This window comes from Pieris brassicae, chromosome 10 (genome assembly GCF_905147105.1).
Source record: "Pieris brassicae chromosome 10, ilPieBrab1.1, whole genome shotgun sequence".
Classification (NCBI taxonomy): domain Eukaryota; kingdom Metazoa; phylum Arthropoda; class Insecta; order Lepidoptera; family Pieridae; genus Pieris; species Pieris brassicae.
The window spans coordinates 3,797,377-3,811,913 of NC_059674.1; the positions used below are offsets into that span (position 1 = coordinate 3,797,377).

At 33.7% G+C, this 14,537-nt stretch overlaps 1 protein-coding gene across 2 annotated transcripts; it reads right to left on the reverse strand.

Annotated features, from left to right (window-relative positions):
* Positions 1-339: 339 nt before the first annotated feature.
* Positions 340-13,133, reverse strand: LOC123715631 (homeobox protein CDX-1). 2 transcript variants are annotated; one of them, XM_045670820.1, is made up of 4 exons: positions 12,718-13,133; positions 10,371-10,385; positions 2,049-2,194; positions 340-1,400 (listed from the first exon to the last, which is right to left on the reverse strand). In XM_045670820.1, the coding sequence occupies exons 1-4, from the start codon at positions 13,043-13,045 to the stop codon at positions 1,155-1,157; spliced, it is 735 nt and encodes a 244-aa protein (XP_045526776.1). In that variant the 5' UTR covers positions 13,046-13,133; the 3' UTR covers positions 340-1,154. The 2 variants fall into 2 exon arrangements, with proteins under 2 accessions (XP_045526776.1, XP_045526777.1); XM_045670821.1 differs by lacking the exon at positions 10,371-10,385.
* Positions 13,134-14,537: the final 1,404 nt, after the last annotated feature.

Genomic DNA, 14,537 nt, shown 5'->3' on the forward strand with positions numbered 1-14,537 from the left:
TGGAAATAAATAGTTCGACATCGTAATGAAATCAGGAAGAGTACGAATTCAAATAGGTTCTCCTTTGACATTTGTATTAGTATTCATGATGCTCTTTTGTTTCTTTTTAAGGAAATTTCTCATAGGAACCATCAGCGACTTAGGAAATTTAAAATGATGTCACTACGATCGGGGGTCTCAAGTCGTTGTTACGATCGTATGGTCAAATACAGAAAAGAAACCTCAAAAAAAATACTTGTAAAATAGTAGCTACATATATGATGTGGTGAACTGTAATAAATTAATAAATATATAGGCCTTTGTTTAAAATAAACATTATGGGAAAAAATATAAACACTATTGAATAACATGAATTTATTTAGTTTATCAAATGTGTTTCGTGTAGGTGCTTCTTACATTAGTGTTTCCAAACAATATCAACACATACACTATACAATATCTAGGAAACATGACCATTATAGACGCAGACAAGCGTAATTTTACGTCACGTTAACCAAGTGTCGTTTGCTGCATTACGCTCGGCTACTGTACCACCAACAAAACATTGACATGAAATTGATGAATAAATTATTTATATTATTACATTTTAATAACTTAACCGACGGCTAAGCAATGTATCCAGTCTAAATAAATCATATTTACAATTATAACTAAGATAATCTCAAACGCAAATTCTCAATGCCAATAATGCTTTTTTAATTTTGAATACATTTTCAAAGAGATTCTAGAAAGCTCTGTAATTTAATAAAGCGGGAAACAAAAGTGCCACTGAGAAGCAATAGGTCATACTTATGTATTATATAAAAATATATTTCTATATTTACAATGGAACATTAAATTAAACGCTAATCTAACTGGCTCAAGATAGCCGTAAGGCGAAACCGTTTAGGCACATACTAAGCTATAAAAGGCTGTGATTGTCCGTCTCTGAGGCGAAGGCTCTTTCGTTAATACGTGATAAGGTATTAAATGATGAGGGAACGGAATTAACGAATAGCCTGAACCTCGGAGAGTATATACTCACGAGCAGACGGTGAGAATATTGCACTACGTTTATCACTTTATAAGAGGACTTTAAAGCACAACGCCCGTGGGCTTTCACTGGTCAATTCTCACTGATAAGTGTCAAAAACACCGAAATCTTCACTTTGCGGTCACAGCAAGGGGACGGGTGCAACACTAGGCACCAGCGGCTCAGGCACGCCCTGTAGAACGCCTTGATGGTAGTGGTGATGGTGCATCATGCCGTTCATCATCTGTTGGTGATGCAACATTGTGGCGTGGTGTAATTGCGCGTGTTGGAGTGAGGCGTGATCGCCCTTCTCTTTCATCACTACCTCCTCGCGTTTCTTCACTTGTTTTCGTTCTTTAGCGCGACGGTTTTGGAACCATATTTTAACCTGTAACAATGTATTACATTAATATAATCAGGGGTAATTGGTGAAATAATTTACAAATCTTTTGTCTGTATAATATTCGTGTAGATTATCTACAAATGGGTATTCTAGATATAAGCGAGCTGAATGGATTTTTATCTTTTAAATATAGTAAATTTGTATGTATGTACTGAAAATTGTGTGGATTATCAACTTATTAACAAGGTATACGAAAGAAGAACAAATACTTGGGGAAACTACGGTGGTCACGCAAGTTAGTAAGTTTAAAAACTTTTATTGACAATGGAGGTTTGGGGCTTCTAAGTTTTAGAAATACATTCAAAGAATTTGTTAACAAATCGTCGAAAAATCTCTACATTGCGCTACAAGACTTGGTCTGGGACTCAAATTTCTGTACCGTAATCATTTTTTGTTATGCCTTACAGGCGCTGACGACTGGGACCTGCCGGCCGACGGCAGTCATTCTTTGTATATAATTTTATTTCGATATATATATATAGTATATGGATTGAGCAGCTCTTTATATAAACACATTTGCACGCCCTCCAGAACCCTCAATACAACGTCCGTTCGATTTGTCACAGCATCAATGAAATTTGAAACCTATAAACAAAGAATAACTATCATATTTGCTCGTACAAATGGGCTTACCTGTCGTTCAGAAAGTCCAAGGCTAACGGCTAACTCTGCCTTTCGCCTGATGGTGATATATCTGCTGTAGTGGAACTCCTTCTCCAATTCTAACCGCTGATGATCACTGTATACCACTCTATATTTGTCCTTTGTTCTTGTCTTGCCTGTAACAAAAGATTTGTAACAAAATAAGTATTATTTACATTTCGCTTAATTTTTTTTTTATATTCATATTTTCGAGTTAAAATGTTTGTACTTAATTAGAATAGTTTTTTGTGTGCTAAAATCGATTTCTTTTATAATTTATTTCCATATTGAAGTTGATAAAACAATTTCGCAAATATTTTATCTATCTGATGCTTATTGAGATGGTTATTATGCCATAGACAAAGAGACATCTTTCTGTAGAATGAGCTGATAAGATCCAAGTAGACTACAGAGGCACCGCAGTGGTGGGCTTAGTAAAGGATCACCATGGACCACACTGGAGAAGCCAAATATCAAGGCAAGTTTGAAAATTCTACTCGACATTATTGATAAATCACACAATCACCAACTTTTGATATTGAATATTTAAAGTTAATTTAATAGATAAAACAATACTTAAATAAAATAATAAACAAAATACACTCATGAGTTATTGCTAGTATACAGACACAATAAACAAAAATCCTTTGGAAATTCGTGAACATTTTCAGTAAAGAAAATGTTAATTTCTATTTACATTTTTTATCTGTTGATTTCTCAACGTGTAAAATCAAGATAGGTAGATCTGTTGACACAAGAGTTGAGGTGCCTGTGTACTCCGAGTGTGTAAATAATTCTTATCTTGGTATTAGGAACTTCATAAATTATGTTTGTCACATACGACAGAAATGTGGAATTTAAAACAATTATGTAATGATTGCTTAGAGACAGATACACTAGGCAGTCACGTTTTAAGTCGCTTTAAGGGGACAAATAAATTCTTCTCCAAGCTATTATTGATTATTCTGCCAACGTATGTTAATATATGCATATCGCAGTAAAGTAGTTAAATCAGAGAGTATTTGAATCTCTAGAAAGTTAATTAAATGTCGATATTCAATCAAGTCGCTAGCATTTTGATTTAAATAAAGCAGCGTGTAAAACTATCTGTCTGACTGAAAGCCAGCGTGTATTAACAATGTATTACTACATGATAAAACAAGACTCCGCCATGATTATTTCATGTGTTATTGTTAATTCTTTGTGATCGTGAAGAACTGAGATCTTGGAAATCCCGTGTTTTGCTTTATTGTAAATGGTTAGGTTAGGTTATGTTAATTGTTATGCCTAGGAACGTTTAGGAAACTCGTTAAACGTTTCATTCACTCACTTGTCTGACGGAACTTTAGCGACTTGAATATCCATCTTTTATTAACGGTCTAGAGATTCCATTAACTCTCTGATTTAACTAATTTACTGCGATATCTATATTTTGATATCCATCAAGGCTTGTACTAGAAGTTATTAGAAGCATAAAGCCTTTAGGTTCTCCTACTAAAACATGCTCGAACCAGTTATTAATTTGCTTGCTTAGAGACGCTTAAGGGGCACACTTAATTAGTTCTTAATAATTTAAACGTATGTTCATGCTGGAAATGTTACCGTGGACAAACCTACATCGGAAATAAAAAAATAACCAATCGCGATACAACCATTTTAGATCTGAGTCTCAGGTTTCTGTATTTGTTTCATATTCATTTGTAGCCTAATAGACAAGTGGGTGATCAGCCTCCAATGAGTCAGTCCTAACTTAGGCCGTCGTCTTTTGGAGTCAAAAGCAAGCCGGTTTCCTCACTATATTTTCATTCTCAGTTAAAGCTTTACGGACTCTTTAATTTAGTTCGTTATCGTACAGTATAAATTATATAGAACAAAAAACAATTATACAAAACATATAGCCAAAGATGGAATACATAATGTATACAAAAAGATTCAAACATTTACGAATTAAAAAAGAAAATTAGTTAAAAAATATTAAATACATTTAATGAAGTAATACCTAACACACACCAGTGTTGTGTGATGTGAGAGTGAGGATATGTACGTGTGGGTGTGTATGTGGGGTGTGCTCATACCGGGTATAACACTATGGATATTGTTAATACTCCTACAGCATTCCGAGATAGCTTAACAATTCCCATTTAATAAAAAGTTATATAGTCACAGCCCAACAATACCTTCCTTATCACAAGCCTATAATTAAATATATATTATATAGTATACTATTATTTATTGTATAAGTATAATAAATAATAGTATATAAATAATATACGTATCTGCCTCCTTTCTAGTTTCTTCTATGTATTATTGCTAAAGTCATTTTGTATGATGATTTGATATTTTAAAAGAGTACCGAGTGACATGGAATAAGTGATACTTGTATATTATATTCCATAATAAATATATTTTATACGTACTTGAGCACAGTTGATGGAGAAACACCATTGAATTTGAATGACTCAGGTAAATTGTTTTCGTGGCTTTTTTAACTTGCAAGTGGTAGTAGGTATTTTGATGTGGGCTCCGAAGAATGCCTGAACGACTGCGGCATGTGTACTGCTTTGTAGGAACTACTGGGGGTGATTTGAGCTGGCTTACCCAGACTCTGAATAGCAGAGATTTGGTGTGGAGCCAGACCCACATACCCTTTAACTTTCGGGGGGAGGGAAGCTAAAATTTCCACCTCAGATTAAAAAAAAAGAAAAAAGTTTTTTGACAGGCACAGATAAGAATATAATAATGGGGAATTTGGTCTAAAAGTAATCACGTTTTTAAATTAAATGCCATTACATACTTTATTTTGAAAATAATTTAGTAACGTAGTAAAACACGTTTAAAATCAAAATGACAAAATGAATTTCCTGTTGGGGATGCAAACAAAATGAATATGCGCTCTGTCTATAGAAAGATGCGGTTTTGATGGAAGGTGTTAATTTTTAAGGTAATCGAGTATAGACGCATGGTGCTTTACCATATTAATCAATCTAAATTTGAAGAAATAATATTATTTTAAGTTTTTTTTGCTCTATAGCAATTATAACGTTACGATGTATTACAGCTTTATACTTTTAAATATATATACATAGATAAAAGGGTAGGAACGGGTAGAAAGTCTCATCTGATGTTAAATGACATAGACACTCAATGCCAGAGCGATCGCGAGTGTGTTACCGGCCTTTTCTTAATATTTCTTGAAGTAACGTTCAGATAGAAAAACTGGCAATGTTTTAAGACGAAAAGTGATTTTATTTAATACTCTTGATAAGCTCATTGCGTTATACAAACAAAAAACCACATAAGCCATAAATCAGAATAGGTGTGTCACGTTTATTTACTAGCGAACTAACACAAGAGTGATAAAGACAAAACATTGCTTTTTGACGCTTAGGGTAAAAATTTTAAACTTAGAACAAGAATAAAATTAGCGCTAAAAGTCGAGTAGTTATTTTATGTACATAAATTCTTATATATCTATAATAGCGAAACAGTTATCATTTGAATCAGAGAAAATATTTGTAAACAAACATTGCGGGCGGGCGTCGGCCTGGGGCGGATAGAACTGCCTTATCATAGGCAAATATACGCTTAGATAATGTGGCCCCAGACCTCATCTCAGCCGCCATTTTAGTATTCCAAATTCAAAAGCGAACACTCCATATTTAAAATACCATTCGTTCTCACGAATTGCAATCGTGATTTTGATTTAGCATTGTAGGTATAACCTTCTTTATGTAAACCTATATAATATAATAAGAATTATATTTTGAACACACAGTATTCCAACACGCATTCGGTCCGACATCGAACATGGCAACCCTGCCAGCGGAATCTTGCGCGTCGCGAATTTAAATTAATTTAAGACGTTGTTAGATATTACAATGGAGAGTGAGTATCATTCTTTCTACGGTTTAGACGTACGCGTGAAATGAGAGGAAAACTTTAAGATACCCAGAGACATCGTGCAAAACGCGGCTGCCGAAGATACCAGACAGGAAATCCTATTTCATATTTCACAACCAACATAATACTGGCTGTTATTCCGCTCGTAATATGCCTGATTGGTTTTCCATTTTCATTAATTTTGATGAGAACCTATAATATTTTAACTCAGCCGTTCTTCATTTGATCACTTGCTTTTATCTCGCTCGGGTAACGCCTAAAATGAGTCAACGTTTTTATTTTTTAACTTTTTGTCAATTATACTTATTATTAGTTACGTCCTCAATTACGTATTGTAAACTATTGTAAAGGCAATATTTTAGTAGTATATCACCAGTCTAACCTCTGTTATTGTTTCCAAACTAATTTTCTCTATATCCTTATGACTTACTTATGACTTATGTGTGCCTTTCATTTCATGTTAAGAATATATGGAAACGAGGTATGTACTCAGGGCTTATTATTTTAATATAATAATTGTGTTACCAGGGCCACCGAATCGTTCTTTGTTGTATATATTCAATTATTAATGATAAAACACACACATATCTCTATATTCATTCATTATATATGTTATTTATTGTTGTGTTTGATCTTAAAACATTTCAAGCAAATTTAATCCGGCCCACTCAAGATAATAGACCAATCGATAAGATTCATTCATGCAAATTCTATGAAGTCGTTAATTGAAAAATAATAAGCAAATCGCTTGTCGAACATTATGTTTGGATGTTACAGCTTTGTCGGTAAAGTCCAAATAAATAATCGTGATAAGATAGCGGTCTTTTTGAGGAACACTATCTCATACCTCCTTGTAAGCCTGTAATACGTTTTTGATGGACGAGGCGCGGTCACTGATAGTGATAACGAAGTGGAAATCTTTAACAATCTGAGTGTCTTCGATTTCCTTCTGTATTGATAGAATATGTAGAATGTTTTAGTACACAATCTAAATTTAATCGTGCAGGATATTACCCATTAAAAATCCAGTCGTGTTTTATCCGTAAACTATGCTCCGTCCGTATTTACATACAGTTAAAATCTGTTATAACGATATGCAGGGACTACTCATATTTGGTCGTAAAAAACCTAATACTTTCAGCCGCCGGTACCTTTAATTTAGGTCAATATATGTATGTTCTAATCGATACGGTAAACGTTTAACTGTAGTAAATATACACTCTATATGCGTTTAACAGTGAAGGAAAACATCTGTGGTAGCTGATCAACTTGTTTATTAGATTGACAAATGATCATGACAGATACAGAAATCTGAGGCCCAGACCTCAAAGGTTGTAGCGCCACTGATTTATTTTTACCTTGTAAGCTAGTGACTAGGGCCGCGGCATCTGTTCCAGCGTGAACTGATTTAGAACATTTGGTTGTTAAGAACTAATTCAGTGTCCCTAAAGCGCCATTAGCGAGTAAATTAATGACCGTTTCGCGCATGTGCTAGAAGGAAAAAGCTAAAAGTAGAAGCTCTTAGCGTAAAACGCTTATCATGACTTAACTCCGACTACAAACCTTAATATTCATAGTAACATATGTTGGCAGAATACATCATATTAGGTCAGTACCGAAGAATTATTTTCCCCCTTAAAAGTAAGTTGTAATTATTTTAATTGTAGATTTGTTTATCAAATTAAATCTAAACATTATGGTGTTGTGTTTAGGGCTTCTCTCATAATGTTTAAATCACTAGCACGTTGTAACATTTCGATCTACCTGCGTATTATAAAATTATTTTTACTATAAATATTTTTCTGTAATCTCAATAAAATTTAATTTATCATTATCATTGCACATGCATGTATTGTGTGAGTTTCGTTAATGTACCTTTTGAAAATAAATAAATAAATTAAGCATATCTGCGTAGTAGGTACTTCCGCTGGCGCAACGACCCAAAGTGTGCTTTGGACTCCGTACGCCTTTACCCATTACGGACTAGGTACTCCTAGCTCTAGCGGATCCCGCATTGGTCCTATGTTACCGTTGTGATACAAATAAAATCGTTTCGGAAAAAGAACACCTAACAAAATTGAACTAACCAGTTATACATACGAAACAGTTTAATAAGTTACAGTTAACATTGTATTTGATGGTAACATTGATTTGTATACTAATAACTACCAAAAACTGATTTCAAATAATGCTTTATCCCTGATATATTTTAAGAATATAGTAGGATGTATTTTCAGATCATTGCCTAACTCCAGCCTTCTTTTTTTGGGACATATTTTCGTGCTTAAACGACAAAAAAGATTGAGTGCGAAACTAATAACGACAAATAATGAAAACAATTATTGATGGTAGAATAGGCTTGGCAAGTTCTACTGTTTACTACCGTAGACTCCCCACTGCGTGACTGACATTGTTTTCTATTACAAATTGATACATTACTGGGTGACAGTTTTGGTACAATATGGATATATTATCGTGCTGCTCAGTGGGAACAAATTAGTTAATTTACAACAAAGAATACATGTTTGTATTGAAATCTTTAGTAGCGCAACGTAAGCGTGTTTAGAACTCAAAAAGGCTTTTTAAGGGTGAAATAAAACGTTTAGCCATCATAGACCCGAATATTCTTTTATTGACCTTTGGACTCCAACGCAAGAACTACCTCTAGTGATCACGTAGGTATCGCTTGCATGAGCGTGAGTGTATTACAATAAAAACCTTTAAGACACAGAACTCGTCACAAAATTAAATTAATCAAATAATATATTATTAATATACCGCAGCGAAATATTCCGTTTTAGAAGTTTATTTATTTATGTTATTAGGTAATAATATTAATATTCTCGTACAATAGCTATGTACTTTAGAAATTGTGAATAAAGAATCTTAACTGTTTATACATCAAATAACTGAAGAAATACAGCTTGGTCATTTTGTATTTGGTACCATTAGTTAATGGATATCTCTCAGAGTTACTGTTAGTATCATTCCAGTATTGATGGATCGTCATTGGCTGAACGGAGAATTTCCTTGAGACGGGCAAACACTTTGAATAAATAGACAAATAGTGCTAGACTATTGTGACTGAGACAATGGCTTGACAAATATGTAGTATTAAATCGTGTATTAATTCGAGATATTAAAAAAAGAATAAGAATTAATATTCGAAATTTAAATTTTCAAATAGATTCTGTATTTTTATTATTGTCTATGTGTTTTAAAAGTGGCATCGGAAGTAGAATTCGAAATTTAAATACATTGTAATTTATAGTGATAGGTTCCATTTTTAAAATAAGACTTTTCCAAATCTAATAATGTATAATTTTGTGAAAGAATCTTAGATACGTAAATTATTATCAGAAAATGTATCAGAATCTCAAGTATCAAACTTGAGATTCTCTCTTTCGTATCAGTCAGGACGTCTATATCTTTATATGACTATACTGTACTTAATTCAACAACCTGCACTTCCATATGTATTAAATCCTATTATTATATTATTGATATCAAAATTCAAGATTAATATAATTTTCCCTTAAATAATAGTCATGAACTGCAGAGTGCACTAAATAAGACAAGCTAAGTACAATTACAGTTCCGGACAAAGTTGGCAAAGATTTAACTTGTTCGATTCCCGCGGGCGCCATTTCCCGTGATTGTCGCCGGGGGTTATCCCCTTCCATCCCGCAGTTTCCCGGATTAATTGTTCACACCATACCATCTCCCTAGGCAGACGTTACGGCTAAGCATAAAATAATGTAATTGTGGAATGTTGGAATGTTTTATGGAATTTATGATTTAAAATTATGTTGCAATAGATTAACATCTAAGCGTAATAATCAACAATCTAGGATTATACTAGTATTTTTAAGGTTTCTTGTAATACAAAGCGCAGAGGCAATGAGCACTTGGAGAATCTGATGGGGTTGATACAGCAAAAGGCAAAAGATGACGTGGCCGTTCAGCAATCAGACGGATTGATCAAGTGAAACTCATCGTCCTCAAAACTATACAACTATACTCTTAAAGCAGAGGCTCTGGAATCCAGATGTCTGCTCCAGATGTTTCCTTGCTGACCACAACACTTGGACATAAGCAATCGACTGAAGAAGGATTTGTTTAAAAAAACAATTGTATTTCGATTTTTTTTTTATAAAACGCAAGCCCTGAGTAACAAACTATGGCTGGATTCGTTGTAGTAGTGTAAAGAATGAATATGTGTGTGTAACCTACCTACTTATAAGTCAATTTCTCGTTTGTTTTTTAGGTCGTGCTTATAGATATATATAGTATATTATGTAATATTAAATTAGGTACAATTTTATTTATTTAGATCGAGTTAAAATATGTCAATCTTACGTAAACTTCATAATTCAAGTTATTATATAAATACATCAATAAAAATGTACGTACCGACTATTAACATTCCTTCGTCATTGAGCGTACATGAAAAATAAATAAATAATTAATTAATTTTTGTATTAATTTCATGGCCACGTTTGCATAAACTGCAATTAATAATCTTTTAAACTGTATTTTTTCTGTTATAAATACATCATAGTAAATGTTTTTAGTAAGACCTTTGAAATTTTAACATTAATTTTGACGGTTTAATGGCAACATAAATATAACATTATATTAATATATTATGATAAATACTAGGAGAAGTATGTGTACTATAATATATATAGTTTTGAAAACTGACTATTGACAAATTTTACTAAATGACAATTGACATGTCAAACCATATTGCGATTTCTTTTCTACAGTCTCAGTAAATTACATTCTTTATTAATTCAAATACACTATAAAACATTCCAACTTTTATGGTTTTAGAAACAGGTAAATGCCATAAAAATATACTCGTTGAACCTAATAAATAGCCTAGAACGTATCCTATGAATTCTTTAACAAGATAAACTGTTTAAAATACCACTTTCATCTCGTTGTTGTAAATAACGCAGTAACAGTGCGCAATTATAATCGAGACATACAAAGAACCAAATAATTGCAATTTGTCACGCAGCCAAAGCAAAACCTGGATATTATTAACGGTTTGGCTATTTGACCAGTCAAGGTCACAGATTATTAAAAAAATACTAACATGATCAGTGTCGTTTATGAAAAATAACAAACAACGTTTATGAATAATAACTATAATAATATATGTTTTATATATTAATATATTTTGTTTCCTATCTGTCTATCTAGCCAATATGTAGATATAATATATACTGTATTGACTGAAGAATATAAACATATTTATGTTGGTATTGATTCGAACGCATCCAACCGTTCACATTGACATAATATAAATTTATGTATCATGAGCGTCTTAGTTGCCAGTTTTTAAGTGGATCTTTTAACATCTTACTTATAATATTCATAGTACATATAAAAATTCTAAAACCGAGGCCCGTATACTAAAACGTTAATCACAATTAAACCTAGTTTATATCTGTCTAACTATTATGTATTCAGTTTTATATATTTGACAGCGTTTAAGAGCTGTGAATTGAATGAACTTTGGATGTCCGTGATCATCTTTTGAAGGGCTGGATCTACGGTCTGAACTATATCCAGGGAAGTTGTTCTATTTCACTATATTTAATATAAATCATTTAACATAACTTAAACATATACATCTCAGGAATTTTGGTATTAAAAGAAACTTTTTGAATCCTGGCGCTGAGACCGACTTAGCGCGTTAACCTAAGAGAATACCAATCAGTAATCCGTGACGCCTATTTTCTTCTGATCTTTTAATCCCATCAAATGTCTACATATTGTAGGTAACTTAAATTGATTGTGAACCGCTTTGAACCCAATTTTATTGGTATTTAGTTCTATTATATATGTACCTACTTATTAGTAAAAATGCAAGTATATCAATAGGCAGGTATAATTTTAATTTCAATGAATGGTTTTTGGTTTTGCCTACAATTTGCAGTGATTTTAATATTTTAACAAGCCATTTTTAAGATGTCATCTTTGTTATTGTACCATCTAAAATAACAAGGTAGATATAGATCTATAATTAAAACCTAAACGCGTCGAAACTTACTTCCAAACTACCTCTTACCCTTATTAACTGTATTCAATATAAATTCTCGAAAATGCCACCAAAAGTATCCGACATTTCTTAGAATATAGAACAATTACAAAACTGCACGTTTACGATACTTTTAAGCTGTTTATTGCCATAATAAAATTTTACACTTTGTTTTTATTATGCCGACGGTACTGTGAACATAATTTTAAGCGGTCAAAATATTCTCCAGTGCGCTTGCCGACGGTGTCTACTGTTAGTGCCCAAAACCAAGATATATAAATAGTAAATACAAAAAAATATATATTAAGAGACCTAAGGCTTATTATAAAATTAATTTGTCGTTTGTTACTTGCTTTGCCATATCTCTTGTCGGTATAATATGTAATTTGTAAAAATGACGCCGAGTAAACCTAACTTATAGGGCATGCGAACACTTATAAATTATAGAACTCGAATGTCTATGAAGTTTATATTTTATTGTCTATGAATTATATTATAGATAACCTATGATTAAATGAGTTTTATCATATAATCAACAGACGATAATAATACTTATAATTAAATTAAAATACTTTATGAAATCTTAGTTACTACTTTAATAACAGTCCAAGCGACTACACTATGTGGGTAGCATTTATGTAGGTAATGAAGTACATAAAATGTTTGTTTTAACAACAAATATTTGATAAATTGTAAGAAAATGTATACCTGGGTTAGGCTGTGACTGGTAGCTCGGTTTCTTCATCCATTCATATGGGGAACGAGGTGGGGCCGGTGGCTGTGAAGGTCTGGAACCGGGGGAACCTTCTCCTGGGCTTGCCAGGTCTCCCCGGGCCGGTGACGGCATCTCCCCCATATCTCTCTCACCGGGCTCCCGCTTGAAGTGATGTGGGTCGGACGGCCACTCAGTTGGGGCTCCATTCCACGCACACCACTGTTGTTCCTCAAAGTTCTGGTGCTGCCAGCCATACCAGCCACTCGCGTACTGCCCGCCCTTGCCTTGGTACATGGCCAGCGGGTTAACGTAATTCACCATTTCTCGATCACCGTCCTAGCATCGCACAACACTGGCTGTCACAACACTGCACTGCTCGATTAGCAAGCAACGCGGGACGTCCGCAGACTGAGGCGTTGAGCCGCGATCGGAGCCAGCCACGAGATTGTGACTAGAGGGGCGGAAGGCGGAGGCGTTTCGACCAATCGCGACGCTCGATTTAGTCTCCGCCTCGCAAAATAACTCCATCGCGCCCCAATACAATTTGCCTAATTAAAACAAAAATAATGGACACCGCGCGTAATGAATTCGAATTTCGAACTTCCTTCACAAAGGGATTGTCGTTAATAGCACAAGGTGTGATTCATTTGCATGTATGCATTTCAGAGAAATAAAATGTGACGTTTAATATTATTATATAATCCAACTTTAATTAATATCTACTTGATTATTTTATAGCATCTATAGCTGGACGTATAGCTACGGTAGTCTTGACATTTGCGTATGCCGTCCGCGTATAATTGTTACTGTTCAGATTTAATTTGAACATTGACCAACTGCTGACATGGCTCACGTGGTTACTCTAAATCTTAACAGCTGAAGGTGCTCGATAGGTATATCAACAGCTAACAATTATAACATTATGTAAGTCCTAATAGGTGTAAGTAATATTTAAGATATTGATTTACAACAATAATTAACAACTTATTCAATTCTCGCTTCCTCTCAAAGTGGCGAAGACCCTTAATTATCGTGGTGAGCCTGCCCGATAGCATTGAGATAATCCCACCACCTTGAACCTTTGATCCTACCCGTAGGGCTCCGTCTGTTGCCTTAGGTCTCTTGGTGCAGACGTCCCGTACTTATTCTTACTTATATTCAATATTTATATGATTACGTCTGAAGGACTTAGGTATCCGTAACCATGTAAGGTTCCTATATCTCATATATGAAGTTATCTAGTGCAGTTTGCTTATACATACACTACATATATTATACAGATACTGCTGACCTTTAATACATATAAATGGTCATGATCGTGGAACAATGTCGGATTAGAAAGGTACGCTACGGTAGGTAATTTATTTTGTTTTAAAACAAACCCTTTTGTTTGTATGCCAATTTTCATAATTACAGAATATGAATAAAAAAGTTATGACAAAAACACTAACATGATTATATTATTTTGAAATGGCTGCCGTGTAAGGTTTGCTATTTGTCAGATCCGTCACTATTCTACGACTATGACGAAATTTAAAGACACATTTTACACTCCACTAGTTGGCAAGCTGTACAGGTAGGACATTGCCTTGCTTGACAATAAATAAGATGGCTATCAAACACGTACAATGGTATAGGTATAGTTTCTGATGTATTTAATTGATTGGCAATAAAATGTGTTTTGGAAGATAATACAGCTAAATAACGTTTATGTCACTTATGAGTTAAAATCCTTTCATTTTTATCGGTTATTTATTTAGCAACCTTCTGTGTTTTACTCACAAAGACGGCTTTTTAAATATCTTGTTAATAA